This window comes from Neurospora tetraspora, assembly GCF_033439725.1.
Source record: "Neurospora tetraspora strain CBS 560.94 chromosome Unknown B0H65scaffold_6, whole genome shotgun sequence".
NCBI lineage: Eukaryota > Fungi > Ascomycota > Sordariomycetes > Sordariales > Sordariaceae > Neurospora > Neurospora tetraspora.
The window spans coordinates 2,258,280-2,274,221 of NW_026944388.1; the positions used below are offsets into that span (position 1 = coordinate 2,258,280).

The 15,942-nt window shown below is 54.3% G+C and overlaps 5 protein-coding genes and 1 non-coding gene across 6 annotated transcripts; 3 read left to right on the forward strand and 3 right to left on the reverse strand.

The window, feature by feature from the left end:
- The first annotated feature begins 383 nt into the window (after positions 1 to 383).
- On the forward strand, positions 384 to 1,473 carry B0H65DRAFT_264204 (ADP-ribosylation factor family-domain-containing protein). Its single transcript, XM_062822665.1, has 5 exons — positions 384 to 608; positions 667 to 794; positions 851 to 996; positions 1,079 to 1,159; positions 1,228 to 1,473. The coding sequence occupies exons 1-5, from the start codon at positions 550 to 552 to the stop codon at positions 1,357 to 1,359; spliced, it is 546 nt and encodes a 181-aa protein (XP_062679531.1). The 5' UTR covers positions 384 to 549; the 3' UTR covers positions 1,360 to 1,473.
- Positions 1,474 to 1,768: 295 nt separating this feature from the next.
- Positions 1,769 to 2,116, reverse strand: B0H65DRAFT_444586 (uncharacterized protein; the record flags this gene model as incomplete). The annotated part of the gene is made up of 1 exon (XM_062825690.1): positions 1,769 to 2,116. One exon carries the CDS (start codon positions 2,114 to 2,116, stop codon positions 1,769 to 1,771), a length of 348 nt encoding a protein of 115 aa, XP_062679532.1.
- On the forward strand, positions 2,059 to 8,693 carry B0H65DRAFT_472918 (uncharacterized protein). The gene is made up of 3 exons (XM_062827168.1): positions 2,059 to 2,678; positions 3,013 to 7,859; positions 7,920 to 8,693. The coding sequence occupies exons 1-3, from the start codon at positions 2,540 to 2,542 to the stop codon at positions 8,409 to 8,411; spliced, it is 5,478 nt and encodes a 1,825-aa protein (XP_062679533.1). The 5' UTR covers positions 2,059 to 2,539; the 3' UTR covers positions 8,412 to 8,693.
- Positions 8,694 to 8,970: 277 nt separating this feature from the next.
- B0H65DRAFT_472920 (mediator of RNA polymerase II transcription subunit 10) lies at positions 8,971 to 10,452 on the forward strand. Its single transcript, XM_062827169.1, has 2 exons — positions 8,971 to 9,241; positions 9,318 to 10,452. Exons 1-2 carry the CDS (start codon positions 9,205 to 9,207, stop codon positions 10,022 to 10,024), a joined length of 744 nt encoding a protein of 247 aa, XP_062679534.1. The 5' UTR covers positions 8,971 to 9,204; the 3' UTR covers positions 10,025 to 10,452.
- A 223-nt stretch (positions 10,453 to 10,675) lies between these two features.
- Positions 10,676 to 10,787, reverse strand: B0H65DRAFT_t364. The gene has a single exon. It is a non-coding gene; the product is annotated as a tRNA-Ala (tRNA).
- A 124-nt stretch (positions 10,788 to 10,911) lies between these two features.
- On the reverse strand, positions 10,912 to 13,984 carry B0H65DRAFT_578370 (uncharacterized protein). The gene is given in 7 exon segments (XM_062830725.1): positions 10,912 to 11,531; positions 11,556 to 12,809; positions 12,831 to 13,135; positions 13,172 to 13,283; positions 13,296 to 13,358; positions 13,374 to 13,392; positions 13,509 to 13,984. The coding sequence occupies 7 exon segments, from the start codon at positions 13,538 to 13,540 to the stop codon at positions 11,193 to 11,195; spliced, it is 2,124 nt and encodes a 707-aa protein (XP_062679535.1). The 5' UTR covers positions 13,541 to 13,984; the 3' UTR covers positions 10,912 to 11,192.
- Positions 13,985 to 15,942: the final 1,958 nt, after the last annotated feature.

Below are 15,942 nucleotides of genomic sequence, written 5' to 3' on the forward strand. Positions count from 1 at the left end.
ATACTCTCCTTGTGATTTATGCATTTGATTCTGAGTGGTAGCCTTAACGTCCGAGGCCAACATGAAAATGTCCAGAGAGAAAGGGTCGAATTCCCACTCCAGTTTCAAAGCACGCCCGGTGTTTGATAACTTGAAATATTATGGGATGAGATGCACGTTGAAATTGCCTTCTTTTTCCACTTGCGACGTCCGTTGCGCGTGTCGAATCAGAGTGTCTTCAGGATGGTTGAAGTGTTGACGTTGAAGGGTATCACGTGGGAACGAAAATCAAGTACCCGCGTAAATAGAATCCACGGCTCTGATTGGATCAAGTTCGTCAGGGTGGGGACGGGAATGCATGCAACAGCAGGGGCAGCCGATGTCCACGTCCATCACCTGGAATATCAACGGCCAGGCAGCCAGTACAACCAGATTCGTAGAATTGGCAATACCTGAGAAAGTCAGTTTCTGTCAGCCATTTCGATCTTTGGTCATCACTGTACACAAAAAGGCCGTGTAGAAAACCCACCTACCGCTTGGTTTTCGCATTTCGTGACCCCCGCCAACAAGATGCTGTCAATCCTAAGAAAAGCGAAGCTCAAGGACAAGGAGCTTCGCATCCTCATGCTGTAGGCGATCACTTGCTTGCTTTGTACTATGCGCAATTGCTGACAGGTACCAATGCAGAGGTCTTGACAATGCAGGCAAGACGACGATTGTCAAGAAGATCATGAATGAAGATGTGAACACGGTCAGCCCAACACTCGGGTTCATCATCAAAACCATCGACTATGAGGGTTACAAGCTAAACATTTGTAAGATGTTCAAGCGTAGTTTTCGGCATGTCCGATTCTAATCACAATACGCATAGGGGATGTTGGCGGTCAAAAAACGCTGCGGTCGTACTGGAGGAATTACTTTGAAAAGACAGATGCGTTGATCTGGGTCGTTGATGCCACGGACAGGCTGCGCATCCAGGACTGCAAAGATGAACTCCACGGTCTGCTCCAGGAAGAGGTAAGTAATCTCCGCTCAAATATGTCTTGTACTCCAGTCTGCCAATTTTGTCCATGAAACTGACCCATACCTACACATCCAGCGACTGTCGGGAGCAAGCTTGCTTGTGTTTGCCAACAAGACCGATGTAAGGGGGTGCATGTCTGAGGACGAGCTGCGGGAAGTGAGTGTACTTGACGATCTTCCCTTGGAATTCTCATCTTGCGAAAGAAGTGATGCTAATCTCCCCAGGCTTTGCAACTCGATGAAATCAGGACGCATAAGTGGAATATTCTGCGGTGTAGTGCCATGACAGGAGAGAATCTCAAGGAGGGCTTGGCGTGGGTGGTTGAAGATGCAAAGGCTCGTCTTTTCCTGTACTAGGACAAAGAGCTGGTTAGTGGTTGGAATGATGGCCCGCAAGGCACGGGCCGTATCCGAGATGTAAGACGATGTTTGGTTTCGCTTGTCTGTTTTGCCCTGAGGATACGAAGCGATACATGAACAAAACGGTTGGGAGATCTGTCGAGCAGCGGTCAGCCTTCAGGGGAAGCGAGCCTCCCTTTTTATCCCCTTGAGGTTCCGCGTCTTCCAGAAAGACGGGCATTCGATCAAAGGTGGAGTACACAAACAATGAGCGGTGATGGGCAACAGTGGATAGAGACAAAACTGAACAAGTTGGTACCTGTCGATGAAGGGACCGTGATGGACATGTTTATATTGGATTTCCGATGCACGATCCGACCTTCCCAGTTCGATACGGATATACAGTCCGCAACGGCTGACGGGAGCCTCAAACAACGTGTTTCAAGGAAGTGATTGATGAAATGAAACGTGGAGGGCAGTAGGCCGGTAGCGCCTTGCTTGTTGGGTCGACAAGGACGAGGGCATTTTGGTTTCTTGGACTCGTTGGGCTGAGCTTGGCAGCACGGGCAGCCCTGTCGCCGGCTGTTGCTCGCTCTGAGATGGCGCTCTCGAGGCAGTGGGCACCAGCTGCACAGATGGCATCGGATCCACTCATTGGAGGCTCGTTGAAAGTGTGCCCCGCTCCCGCTGTGCATCCCGGCTTTCGTGCCTTGCGTGCATCCTTGTGGGAGTTCCCAAGAAGCACATTGTAGCCGCCCAGGAGGTGATTGTTCATTGTACATATTTCGTTGACATCAAGCAATCTGAACTGACGGCCGTCATTTCTGACCGCGTGCCCGGGACATCGCTCCATCCCTTTTTCCCTCCACACCTCCTCTCTCGGCCGCCCATCCACCCCCCTCCTCCCCCCTTTCGTACCCTTCCGCTTCCTTTCGGCTCCCTTCCGGCGGCGCCCCCTTTCGTTCGTTCGTTCGTTCGTCCGTACCGCTCGGCTCCCGCCCACATCAGACAGCGACAGATAGCGACAGACAGCAAGCGACAGCAGCACGCACTGTCAAGCGTCGCCCCGGTTCCGCTCCTTATTCATCTGCATACGCACCGGCCTGGATGTGCTGGTGCTGCTGGGAGTGGTCTGTTCTTTTAATAACTTGTTTATAATTAATACCTGGGCCTTGTACCCCGGAGGTTGCCAGCCAACATGTCTGACGAGGTTTCCGACTTTTTGCGCTCCGTCGAGCTGTTGAAGGGAAGACGCGAGGAAGAAGACGAGGCACGCTCGCGTGAGCTGGAACAAAAGATACTGCAGGAAAAGGCTGAGCGACAAGCAAGGCGACTAGGTGTGTTCTCTATTCTATCTATCTACCATTGCTACAACTCCTTTGTTGTTCTCTCTCCATGTCCTAAGTAGGCGGGGGATCGGATCAGGTCAGGAGGTTCAGGTTGCACATACACGCACGACACGCAGACACGTCCAAGGGGCTGCTGCTGCTGCTGCTGCTCGTCAAAGGGGCTGGTTGTTGCCCAATGTTCGGAGCGGTCTTGTTGTTGTTGATAACAAGATAGTCCAAATACGGGGCCAACGGGTGACCACATATGAACGAATATGCAAAGAGAATGCGAGGCTTGACTTGACTGATGAGGTCTGACTTATTTTTCGTCCCATGTTCACAGAGCGCGCAAGGTCCATTTCCCCTCAGAAATCGTCTCCGGCAAACACCCCCACCGGCCACCACCACCGCGCAAGCATTGCTAGCATTGCCAGCACCATTCTGCCCCCCGATGGCGTAGACCTGTCCTCGCCCGCACACGAAACTACTGGAAGCCCCCGAGCGCGTTCTGTCCAGCTATCCGACACCATGGAGCCCCTATCGCTGGCCTCGCCCACAAAGGAGAACGAGTCGCCCTCATCGCCGTCGCCCTTTGACTCGTCCGAACCAAGCAAGCGATCGAGCCAAATCCTCACCTCCCCTTCGGCTGCCATGCCCTCTGCCCGTCCCCTCTCCTGGCAGAGGCGCCCTACATCTCAAGCTTCTGAGCGACCCAAGACTCGACCGTTGTCTGTTTTCGCTGCTGAGAATGCGGCCGCCACTCGGGCAAACGCCGCCATAACCTCTCCCACAGAGGAACAGCCACCACAATCACAAACAGATGAGGATATCGTCGACGCCTCCGACTTGTCGCGCACCCAGCTTCCCGGCATGGCCCAAGACGCCAGTGCGAATGCCCCTACCCCTACAGAACCAGAGACGACGCCCTCCCGTCAGAGCTTGCTCAATTCTCCCCTGATTACCAGCGCACCGCGTCTGGACCCTCCAACTGGAGATGCCACCCAAGACGAGCCTGAGCCGCCTTCTAATCGCCTGTCGATGATGTCTCCCAACAGCCGTGCCTCGCCTGCCACTCCAAGATCCGGCTCTCCTACCAAGGGCTTGGGTGGTTTTGTACAGAGTGCCATGATGAAGCGCTCCGATAGTGTAAAGCGGTGGAGCGTGAACTCGGCAGGCCTAGCGCGTGCTGAATCAACTGCCTCGAATCGCAACAGTCTCTTGGGTTCTCAATTAGGCAGTCCCACCAAGCAGGACGCTCAGCCCGATGTTCCAACCCAGGACGATTCTAACTCTACGTCGGCATTACGACCAGCTTCAAGACCCGTCTCGAGCCATGGAGAAGATAGACCAGTCACTCCCGCTCCGCTTAGCATCACCCCACAACCGTCTACGACCGAAATCAAAGAGACTAGCACAGAAGGCGGCGAGGAGGAGAACACGTCGGTACCCGTCAGTCCCTCAAAGACAATGGATCCCAGGAGGTGGAGCCCCTCCAAGTCATCGAGCTGGCTTGAGGCTGCTCTAAACAAGCCCGAGTCGCCAAAGACCAAGCCAGCCCCCAACGCCAACCAGCCGGCCTGGATGGTCGAGTTGAACAAGGCTAAGGCGCAGAAGACCGGTAACACCAGCGTTGATCTCTCGCGCAGTGCCTCGGTACCTCTTAGGAAGACTGAAGTCAAAACGGGTGGACTTATGCGGACTACCCCGGTTGGCTCCGGTCTCAAATCCTCTACTGGTCCCGGTCTGAGCATCTCTACTAGTGCGCCTGCAGCAGAGAAGCCCGCATTGAGCGGCTTGCGTAACGATCTTGTCAGCCCTCTCTTGAGGAGAGGAAGCGAAGATCCGGCATCTTTGGTGGCAAAGACACCGACCACCGAAGAGGCCACCACCCCCGTTTTGAAGGATTTCCGGGCGAATCTGAAGTCGCGTGCACGACCCTCTTCTGGTGCAGGCGCCGAGGGTGAAGTGGATGAGCTCAAGAACGTCTTTGGCAAACTTCGGAGGGCCAAGACCGAGAAATGGGTGGCTCCTGACCCGCTCAAGGACAACATTCTACGAGGAAAGTCTCTGCTTAATCAAACCGGAGGTCCCATGAGGAGCGAACGGAAAGATGAGCTCAAGGAGGCCATTCTCAAGAAGAAAGAGGAGTTCCAGAAGGCCAAGCAGGAGGGCCAATCACCCACCAAAGTCGCCAGCCCTGTCGTTAGCGAGAAGTCAATTCCTGAGGCGCTTGCCAGGAGACTGGAACTCGGTCGCTCCGGAAGCTTTTCCTCCAAGTCGGTCGATCTACCAAGCTCTGCTTCTTCGGTCACGTCGCCGAGTGTAGCTTCTCCAGGCAGCATCCTGGACTTTGACCGGACGGGCCTTTTGTCTCCCAAGAAGCGAGAACTTACTGACATTGCAGCTCAGATAGCACCAAAGCCTACCACTAGCCTGGACAAGGAAGCTTCTGCTACAAACGAGGTGCAATCCACAACGCCCAAGGCAGTCAATGTTCCAGGACGTCTGAGCAAGGTGGGCGGCTTAGCCGACAGGTTCAACCCTGCCTTGGCGGGAATGTTGGCCAAAGGCCCTCCGGCAGCGGCTTCAGGGGCTAGTAAGGGATCTGGGGCAGTTGAAGAGGATGCTACGCCCAAGCCTGCACCCCAGTTGACGCACATGACGAAGAATCGTGCCCGTGGACCTAGGAGAAAGGCGCCGACTTCCGTTCTTAAGCCAGCTGAGGAGACCGAGGAAACACCTGTAGTAGAGTCACCGCCTGCTGCGAAGGAGGCTGTTTCTTCTCCTATCGAGGAGAAGCAGGTCACGCCGACTATGCCAAAGCCAGAGTTTATCACTCGTGTTGACTCTAGAGCGTCTGTGCAAAGCCACAGGCAACAACCCTCTGGGAGTGTTGCCGACCTCGTCAACTCCTTCAAGACAAAGGTGGCGGAGGAGCCTAAGCCGGCTGAACAGCCCAACACTGCTGATCTTCCCTCCCGTTCACCTACAAAGACTCGCGGCCGTTCAGCTACGAAGGTTCTTGAGCAAGCTACCGTGTTCGCCGCCCTGAATCAGCAGCCTTCAGAATCCGCCGAGCCCAAGAACGAGGTGGCTTCTGCGTCACCTGTTCGCCCGGCTCTGGGCCATACTCGTTCCAAGTCAAAGGTCCACGAGCAAGCAGCTCTGTTCACGACACTGAACCGGCAACCATCAGAAGCTGCCGAACCTATCAAGGGGCCGGTTGCCCAGTCGCCCGTGCGGCCGGCGCTCGGCCATACCCGCTCCAAGTCCAAGGTACAGGAGCAGGCGGCTGCATTTGTGAACAAAATGAAGGCAGAGCCGAGTGAGCGTAGTGCGGAGACCTCGCCTGTTCGACCTGCGATGGGACATACCCGTTCGAAATCCACCAAGGTCCACGAGCAAATTGCCGCTTTAGCTGCGGCCAGTCAAAAGCCCTCTGAGGCTGCTGCGGAAGCAGCTCCCTCAACGCCTACATCGATCAGGGGACGTTCTCGCGCAAAGTCAATTGTTCAAGAGCAACTGGCTGCTCTTGCCACAGCCGGCCAGCAAATGAAGCCGGTGGAGCCTGAGGCAGACATGGCTGCTCAGTCTCCCTCCCCAAGAAAGCTTGATATGAAGAGAATGTCTAGGTTCCTTGATGAGCAGACCCAGCCGATCCTTAATCCCGAAACTGAAAAGACTTCACGGCCGTCTTCCCCTGTCAAACAACGGGCTCTTCCCGATTTTCCTCGGACTTCGTCAACGAAGGACGTCTCGCCGGTAAAAGACACCATGGTCGACTCGGAACCAGTCGTGTCCGTCAAGGCTGGCTCTGCGCTATTTGGAGGCGGTGCTAACGCGGGTCTGCCTCAAGTAACCACGGAACCTACTTCGCCTCCCCCGACCGAGCCGGCTGCCGCTACGACCACATCTCTTCCTCCTCGTGGTCTCATCAAGACGCCAACTCCCGAGCCTAGAACGGAGCTACCACCAAGGCTGCCTCTTACTGCACTATCGAGCCCATCCTTCACTTCATCCCGTAGACCTTCCGTCCCTGAACAGGCCCCTACCCCAGAGCCCCAGCCTCAGCCAGAGATGCAGTCCCCGCCGCCACCAAAGCTCCCTCCCAAGGGTGCTAGGCCGTTACCCGCGACCCCAGAGGCCGAAGCTCCTCCTGTGCCCCGTAAGGACAGCATCCCGCTTCCTTTTCTCCCCAAGTTCGACTTTCAGCCACAACCTCAGCAACAACCTCAGCAGCAAGCTCAGCAGCAGCCGCAGCAGCCGCAGCAGCAGCAGCCACAGTCACCCCAACACCAACAAACTCCGCAACAGCCACGTGGTCTTCGACATACGAGGTCGGCATCAAAATACGGTTCAGATGCCCAGGCACTGTTGAGTGACTTCTTTGGCACTGAGCGTCCTCGCCGTCGCTACATGGCCGACGCCGCCGACGTGATCATGCGGCGGCCAAACCCTGGCTTCCGCATTCAAACCCAGCGCGCTCAGCTTTACCAGTTCGCCGCCGATGGCAAGAAGCTGCCCGTTCCCGCCCACCGCGAACGTATTCTTTTTGAGCGGGAAATGTACCTCTGCACGCACACTTTCACCAACGAATCGGGCAAGAAGGTGAGCGAGGTGTACTTCTGGGTCGGCGACGAGGTTCCTGAGGCCGCCGTTGACGACGCCCAACTGTTTGCCACGCGTGAGGCTAGAGCGTTTGGTGGCAAGTTGGTCAAGATGATGCAGGGCAAGGAGACCAGCGAGTTCATGCAGGCGCTAGGCGGCATTGTCATCATTCGTCGCGGTTCCAGCAATAAGTTTGACTCGCTCGCGCAAACCATGTTCTGTGGCAGACGCTTCCTTGGACAGGTGGCGTTTGATGAGGTAGACTTTGCGCCTTCGAGCCTGTGCTCTGGTTTCCCTTACCTGATCACTCAGCAGGGCAAGTGCTGCTTGTGGAAGGGTAAGGGGTCGGATGTGGATGAGCTTGGCTGTGCTAGGCTCGTTGGTATGGACTTGAGCCTGATGGGCGAGCTGGAAGAGATTGAGGAAGGATTCGAGCCGGAGAGCTTCTGGAGGGATATCTTTGGGGGTGAGGGACCGGGAGTCCGACCGATGAGCGCGGATCATTGGAGGTTGAAGCCAAACTATGAGAAGTACTGTGGGAGACTGTTTTGTTCGAATGCCAATGCCTCTGGCAAGGATCAGGTGAGTTCTTATTGTGACCTTGTTTGTCCCTCAGTTTAACATGCACTAACGCAACAACAGATCGTCGAGATCTCTCCTTTCAAACAAACAGACCTCCTCCCCACAAACATCTACATTCTCGACGCCTTCTTCGAAATGTACATCATCGTCGGTGCCCGCTCCCAGCACCAATACGCCTCCTTCCACAACGCCCTCGACTTCGCCCAGGAATACTCCATCCTCGCCGCCGGCATGGAAGACCGTCCCTTTGTCCCCATCTCCACGGTCGTGCTGGAGGGTATCCCTCGCGATCTCAAGAGCGTGTTCCGCAAGTGGTCGGACTCTCTCAGCCCCACCATTATGAATCACCTTGGTAGCAACGTAAGTGTTGGCGGTGGCAGCCCTCCTGCCGACGTTAGGAGCCCAGGAAGTGTCAGGAGCTTCAGCAACTCTAGTATTATGAGTCAGGCCCCGGGACAAGCTGGCCAGGGTCAACAAGGCCCGGGGTTGAGGAGAGGAAGGAGTTTGAGGATTGTGCCACTTAACCAGGCGCTCAAGGCTTTGCAAGACTAGGAGAAGGCAGAGTCTGAGTCAAAATGTCTGTTGTGAGGGATCTATAGGGATAGTGTACGAGTAATTTTGAAGTGGGAAAAGGACAGTTGAAAGGGTATATCTGTTTTACTTTGTTGGAGTTTATTGAAGGAAGAAACCAAAGGAAAAAAGGAAGCATAAGTCGGTTGGGTTGGGCTGCATTGCGATGCGTAGAATACTAAAAGGCGGTTCAAAACCTTTACTTAGACATACACACACTATATTGGGTCACAGAACCTACAATAATTTATTTTGTTGAAGTCATCGATGACCGTATCACCTTGTTTTTGTATGTCGAAATAACCAAGTATGAGAAGTGTTTTGTGGTGGGCTGCTGTGTGTGACTTTGTTACCACAGCGACACAACGGCCGTTGAGACAGCAGATGAAACAGCGGAAAGATATCACCGTTATAAACTTTCGCTATTAGCACGGATACTCTTGTTTATATTCTATCCTAGCTGATGATTTTCCAAAAGTTGTAAACCGAAGCCGGATTGACCTTCACATGTTCGTTGATAAGCCTAGCACGTCCGATAACGAATCACCTCTGCATATTGGGTGCCCTGACCCACATTATAGAACGTCACCTCTGTAGCTCGACAGCCTCGCCGTCTCTTTCCCCAATCCAACAACTTTTCCTTCAACGTTGGAGCAGAGAGCTGCCACATCAACGCAAAGAAACCAATGTCTTTCAAACCGCTACCATCCATCCGGGCGACCATAGCAACCTAACTTCATTTTCAAAACATTCATTCGCAGACAACTAACTCGCAATGGCGCCCGTAACCGCCACCCACCAAGAGGCGCAGGGTGCGTCTCTTCCCCTCCCCATTCCCACCTCCCATCCACGACATCTTTTGACTAACCCCCCTTCCTCCACCAACAGAGTCCGTCAAAAACGTAATCCAAGACCTCCTAAACCTCATGGTCCAAGTCTCCCAATACGACACCAACCCTTCCTCGAGCAACAACAACACCCCAACCAACAACTCACGAGCCAGCGGCGGCGGCGGCCACCCCTCCTCGCGCGACGTCATCGCACAATCCCTCCAAACTCTCGACGCCTCCCTCCTCTCCGTCTACCGCACCGCGACCCTCCTCCCTTCCTCCCCCTCCTCCCCCTCGGGCGGAGGCCTCAACAACCCTTCTTCAAATGGACAACAGGGAACCACCGAACTCGAACGCGCCGAAGCCGCCCAATTCGCCTCCACCTTCAACAGCACGCACAACCCTTACGCCCCCCATTTACACCAGCCGGGCCCGCAAAACCCAGGGATTCCGATCCCGCTGATTACCTATGTCGAGAACGGAAGGAACCCGGACGTGTACACGCGCGAGTTCATCGAGCTGGTGCGTAGGAGCAACCAGCTGATGCGGGGCAAGATGCACGCCTTTAGGGATTTCCGGGATATTCTCGCGGGCGAGATGGAGGCGGCGTTGCCCGAGTTGAGGGAGGATGTGAGGAGGGTGGTGGAGGCTACTGGGGGGCCGGGGCCGGCGGAGGGGAGCGAGGAGAGGGCGAGGGAGGGGGTGGTGGGGAGTTTGAGTGTTGGTGAGGGACAGCAGGGACAAGGGCAGCAAGGCGGGCAGTAGGAGGGTGCATCGCTGGATGCTCCCAGCAGCATGGGATTCAAAAGAGTGAGGTGTGGACGATGTGGACGGCCAACTGGGAGAGACGGTGACGATTCCAACCACAGCGAAAGAGGAAGGAAGTGTGGCTGTGATCAGTAGCCGCCGGCGGTTCCTTTCCAATTGCTAATCTGGGCCTCGTGGATGCATGTGAGGGCTTACATGGTTGTTTTGTTGGGTATGGGCGTTCAAGAAACAAAGGACAAAAGGGATCAGGCGTTTTGAGTTGGTTTGCTTGAGGCAACGGGGTTATCGTGGCATACATAGCATGCGCATAAAGGTTCTCTATGAAGGATCATGGATAGGAGGCACAGTATGGACTTAAGGTGGAATGCTTATCAAGAAGGGGGCTTTTGAGCTTCAAGGGAATACAAAGATTTCATAATTGCCCATTCCTGATGCGAGAGTTAAAAGCGAAACCAGTGAATAATTTCCAAGCCAGAAATCACATCACCAGCCGGCCGGTAGATAGGTAAGCAAAGGGCAGTGCAACCTCCCTCTCGTTCTTCCTCATCCAAGGACTGTTGTAATACCAAAAAGAACAAAGATCAACCCAACAACACACATGCTAACTAGTAGTGGGGCCAAAAGGGGAAGAAAATTGCAAAAAAGAATTGGACGAGCTGGGAATCGAACCCAGGACCTTTCGCATACAAGGTTCACAATCTGAAGATAAGAATGTTATAAGTATGCTAAGCGAACGCTCTACCAACTGAGCCACACGCCCTTACTTGTTATTATACACAGTTTGTGATTTGATGCCTATGTACCAATGCTCAATTCGTTGGTGGGGGACGATGATGATAGTGATCACCACCACCACAATCGAGGACACTGCTCGAATTTGTTTGCGTGTTTGCACAGAAACATCTCTGTCTACTTGTAAAGCCTGTAGATGGCTTATAGTGTGTATACATGATTGGTAATGCTATAAGGAGGGGGCACGAGGCTGGTATGTAACTCCACGGATGTCATCACCACCAGACGTCGAGGAGATGAAAGAAGCGAGAAGCAATGACGTCGAACTCGTATCAATGTCATGAGCTAATCTACCAGTATTAATACTCAAACTAATGCATCTTGTAATCACTGCCCGGTCCGGTCACGTTCATCAACGCCAATCTACTTTACTTTACTGCCGTCCAAACAACCTCTTCAACTCAGCATGCACACCACTCCTCCGTTTCGACAGCGTCTTCACTGGCACCACCCCAAACATCACAGGAGTACTACCAGTACCAGTACCCGAAGTTGTTGCATTCCCTGCAGCACTCGGCGTCCGAGTCCGCGTCCAATTATTGCCCCTTGAGAGACCTGAACCTCCTCCTCCTCCTCCTCCTTTTTCCTCCCCAGTCCCCGTCCCTGTCCCCGTCCCCATCCCGGGCGAAGACTCCGACGACGTAGAGGCCGCTCCTTCGGTCCCCGTGATTGAAGAAGCCGTTACCACCGACCCCCCAATGGTTGGTCCGCCCTTTGTGCTGTTATTCCTTTTTACGAATCTTTTTTGTACGGTGAAGTTTAGGGGTATCGGGGCAGTGGGGCCGTTGGGACCGTTGGGTGGACTGTTGGGTGAACTACTGTATGGTAGGCGTCTCGACGGCAGAGTTGGTGACTGAGGTTTGGGTGACTGAGGTTGGGATGTGAAGTGGTGACTTTGTCCTTGATCATGAGCTCCCTCACGGCGGAGAGAGTGCGAGATCGACCGGCGGATGGTTATCTGCCCCTGACCATTTGTATACGTCTCCGATGGTGAAGACTGGCCCATTCTCACTTGTCCCTCATCAAGAGCCCCTTCCTGGCGTATGGAATGGGACACAGACCTCCGGATAGAAGTTGTCTGTCCCTCTTTTGTGTACGAAGACTGCACAAAAGACGATGGTGGTTGAGAAGTCGAGTACACCGGAAGCCGTTTTGCCAAGTCCCCTCTCTCAGTTTCTCCCGACGAAGATGTGTTACTGAGTTGACCCTCCCACCCCCTCGTGATTGCGCTCACTCCCGGTCCACCCGCCCGAATCGAGCGTACCGACGACCGAGCCCCCTGTGCCGGGGAGGAAGAAGAAAGAAAAATTGTAGAAGCCTTGACAGGTTGATACCGCTCCAGATACTCGGAGCTAGTTGACACAACTGGAATCGACACCGTCGCAGAACCCATTCGGTTTATCTGTGATTGTTTTCCTGCCTGGCCACTTCTCAAGATCTGGATTGGTTTCGGCAGACTTGCTGCACCAAGCTCATGGGTCTGAGCTCTTTGCGGTCGTGTTGCTAGGTTGTTTGGCTGAAGGTGAGGAGAAGAAGAGGAAAGACTCGTGTCGGAGCGGGTGGGAGTTAGTGGACGGTAGGGCTGTTGGAGGATGCGTAGGAGAGGGAGCGGTTGGTTTACGGGTGTGTGGCGCTGGTCTTTGCTTGCGATGCCTCTTTCGAAGATGGTGGCGACGCTTCGGACGGCGGAGGGACGGGAGAGGGTTTCCGGCTGATTGTTGTTGTAGGAGGAGGTATTCGGGTTGGAGGAGACGTTGGAGTCCGTTGAGAGCCATGAGTCTCTGGTGTCTTTGGCTGGGCCCTTGGTTGTCTCTTTGGGATGGTTGGAGGACATGGAGGGGACGACGAGCGGTTGCTCGCTCACGAAGGAAGTTCCGGTGCGGACTGAGGAAGCCCTGGATATAGCATCAATGGATGGCGTTGGGCTTGTCGCTCGGGGCGAGATTGCGCCGGATCGTCGACGGGTTGACGCAGCGCGAGAAGCTGTCGGCTGAGGTGGTGTTTGAATAACCGTAGCAGTGGACGAAGTCTCTGATAAGCCTTGGCTAATGGGTCGCGGCGTCGATATTGTGCTTGCGCGGTCAGCCATTTGTTCTCTGAGTTTTTGATGATCCAAGTTGACAGGTAATGAAGATCCGGCCTCGCGATCCAAATGTTCCCGCGCTCCCGACTGCATCCACTCCGGAATCGACTTCATCAAGCTAGGTCTGAACGCCTCTCGCCCAACAGGGTCAAAAATGTTGACGTAGATAGTCTCGGGTTTATCAGAACCAGGGCTTGAAGCCATCTCGTCCTTCGTCAAAGACCGGTCATCGACTGCCCCCCTCCTCAACGGCAATAGACCACCCTTACCGCCATCCCCAATCTTCTTTTCCTCCTTCTCCTTCTCCTTCTCCCCCTCCTTCATCTCCCACCTCCGTCTCGTCAACCCTCCATCCACTCTATCAATCCTCTCCAACCCTTTCTTCACAACCACCTTCTCCCTCTCCTCCTCATCCCCAAGCCCAAGCCCCTTTCCCTCAACCTCAACCAAACATCCCTTACAAAGCGGCACCTGATCAATTTCCCTCCCCCTTTTCCTTCCCAACATCTCCAACTCCCTTCCCCCCTTCTTTCCATCATTATTCTCCCCCGTCCGGGCATCCCCAAAACCCTCCCCAACCCCAACCCCCACCCCCGGCGGTCTCACCACCCTCTTATTCCCGCACAACAAACACCCATAACAAGCTCTATGCCAGAAACACCAGCCCAGACTCACGCACTCCTCTCCGCGCACGACTACTTCGCCGCACACCCAGTAGATGGACAGATCGATTATGGCGCGGTAGCAGGGGGGGCAGGCTGGTCTTGGTGCTTCTTTTTTCCAGCTGCCTGTGCCTCTTCCATTAGAGGTGCTGCTGCGATGGAACATGTGCCGATCGGAGGAAGGGTAGAGGCGCCAGCAGAAGGTGCAGGTGAATGATTGTTGTTGTTCTGGAGGTAGGGTGCTGGTCGCTGCGGTGGTGGTGGTGGTGGGGACTGGGTTATGGATGCCGCCGCCGCCGCTGCTGTTGGATCTTGATTTGGATTTGGAGGTTGGATCACGGTGGTGGGTGTGAATGGCTGAGTCGATGGATGAGAATGAGGTACGGTTGCTGAAGGAAAAGGATGAAGAGCGGGAAGGTGGTTTTGGTGGGTTTGTGTCTCGGGTTCTTGTCGAGGGTCTCCGTTGGATGTTGAGGGGTCGGCGCGGAGGGGGTTGTTGTGGTTGGGTACTGGGAAGGGAGGACATTGTGAGCGAGGTTGGGGTTTATAAAGGTCAGTGTCGTCATTTGAAAGTCCTGTTCGTTGGCATTGGCGAGTGAGGAGCAGATTAATAAGTATCTGATAGCTCTTGGATAGTGGGAAGTGAAGGTGGCGTTCACATCTTCTGTTACTCGAAGTCTGTGATAATTATTGTTGGTGGGTGCAGGTGCTAGAAACGAATGTTTGTTGAGCGTACGTTAAGGTGAGTAGTACCTCTACGTATGCTGAACTCTATGCTGAACGGATGTGTGTTGGTTGATGCTTGGTAAATATGGAAGCTGATCGGCTGAAAGCGAGCGAATATTCAATGTCAAATTCGGTCAAAACAGATACTCTGCCGGGCTTCTCATCGAGAATAACACATGATGGTGCCGTGGGTTTTGTCCAGCTTGAAGCCTCCAGGTCAGCTCGTGTTTACAGCAAAGGTCGGGAAATACTGACCTACATCAACATTGGCAAGAGCCCCCGCAGATTCAATCACACGCCGGGAACAGGCATGGCGAGGAAAGAGCTACTCAAGTGTAATAGAAAGTACAATATTTTCAGCTTGCTGAGGTGATCCTACAATAAAACCTATATCCACACTCCAGCAATACTCGCAAGAAAACTAATAGCCACAAAAGGAAACTGGCGGGCGAAATATCAAAGCCTCCTCCTATTTGTAACCATGTCCATATACACATCAACTCCATTACCAGCCAACGCCCTTTCTAACCCTAGAATGACAGATCGAGCAATGTGAAAATAATAACAGCACCACGCCCAGCCGAACAGATACATAACACAGTCATGTGGGTCCTCCTCTGAAGTTCCCCGAGGAAACTACGAGAAACAAGGGGGCAAGGTCCATAAGTACAAAGTAGGAAAATCGATACAGACTGCCAATCCAACCGTACATAAGAACACAAGGGAGAATTGGAGAATAGGTGACAGTACGAGTCGTGGCCCGCAGTGCTGAAGCCAAATTAGGGCAACAAAAGTCAAGCCTCTCAGTCCAAGTTCAAGCGCCGATCTGCCCCTCACTTGCGGGTCTTTGGCCTGGCGAGCTGATTCAACCTACTAAGACTGATCTTGGCCGCCGCCTTCTTGACCGGACTTTCGTGAGACTCCTTTTCTTTGCTAGCAGCAGTTGCAGAAGCCGAAGCAGTGGCGGGCTTCCTGGCACCAGCAGCAAGACTCTTTCTAGCAGCAAGGCTCTTGCGAGGGCTCACAGGAGCAATGCTCTTTCTGGCACCGTTGCTCTTGGCCGGCGCTGCAGCCGGCTTCTTGGCACTGGCGTTGGCCCCTACCAGTCTCGGGGCAAGAAGGGCATCGCCCTCCGGCACCGGTTCCTGCTTTTGTCTCTTGGTAGCGCGCTCGGCCATCTCCAGTTCCTCTTCATCGGTGCTGACACGGTTGCGCTTCTTGGTGGCGAGGCCGTGTGGCAGAGCGAGGTAGATGGGCGACGGGTCCGCTGGAGCCTCATTCTCCTTGTTGTTTGACAACACCACGGGTGACATCTGCTCTTCTGGGTCGGGGAAGCTACCGGGCATGCTAGACTCGGACACAGTCGGAAGGAGAGACGGGCGAACAGGGCGAATGGTAGATTGCCCCGGGGAGGCGCCGAACGATGGGCGGGGCACGCTCTCAAAGTTGAGGGTGCGTTCACTGCGGAACGAGAAGGAGTTGGAAGCCGACGATGTCCCAACTGTTGTGGAGTCAGCCTTGAACTGCTTCACGGCAGAGGGCTCTTGGACCGGGCGAGCTTCAGTCTCCTCGGGGAGATTGGGGTAGAGAAGACCCCGGTCGAGTTGTTCCTCGCGCAGGATGGCGTCCAAAGAAGGGTAGTAGACTTCGCC

Coding starts and splice junctions, on each gene's coding strand:
- B0H65DRAFT_264204 (XM_062822665.1), top strand. CDS start 550: ATGCTGTCAATCCTAAGAAAAGCGAAGCTCAAGGACAAGGAGCTTCGC. Junction 997..1,078: donor ACGGTCTGCTCCAGGAAGAG/GTAAGTAATCTC, acceptor CTACACATCCAG/CGACTGTCGGGAGCAAGCTT. Junction 1,160..1,227: donor CTGAGGACGAGCTGCGGGAA/GTGAGTGTACTT, acceptor TAATCTCCCCAG/GCTTTGCAACTCGATGAAAT.
- B0H65DRAFT_472918 (XM_062827168.1), top strand. CDS start 2,540: ATGTCTGACGAGGTTTCCGACTTTTTGCGCTCCGTCGAGCTGTTGAAG. Junction 2,679..3,012: donor GCGACAAGCAAGGCGACTAG/GTGTGTTCTCTA, acceptor CCATGTTCACAG/AGCGCGCAAGGTCCATTTCC. Junction 7,860..7,919: donor ATGCCTCTGGCAAGGATCAG/GTGAGTTCTTAT, acceptor ACGCAACAACAG/ATCGTCGAGATCTCTCCTTT.
- B0H65DRAFT_472920 (XM_062827169.1), top strand. CDS start 9,205: ATGGCGCCCGTAACCGCCACCCACCAAGAGGCGCAGG. Junction 9,242..9,317: donor CACCCACCAAGAGGCGCAGG/GTGCGTCTCTTC, acceptor CTCCACCAACAG/AGTCCGTCAAAAACGTAATC.
- B0H65DRAFT_578370 (XM_062830725.1), bottom strand. CDS start 13,540: ATGGGTGTTTGTTGTGCGGGAATAAGAGGGTG. Junction 13,136..13,171: donor AAAGAAGATTGGGGATGGCG/GTAAGGGTGGTC, acceptor GGAGGGGGGCAG/TCGATGACCGGTCTTTGACG. Junction 11,532..11,555: donor TCACCGTACAAAAAAGATTC/GTAAAAAGGAAT, acceptor AACAGCACAAAG/GGCGGACCAACCATTGGGGG.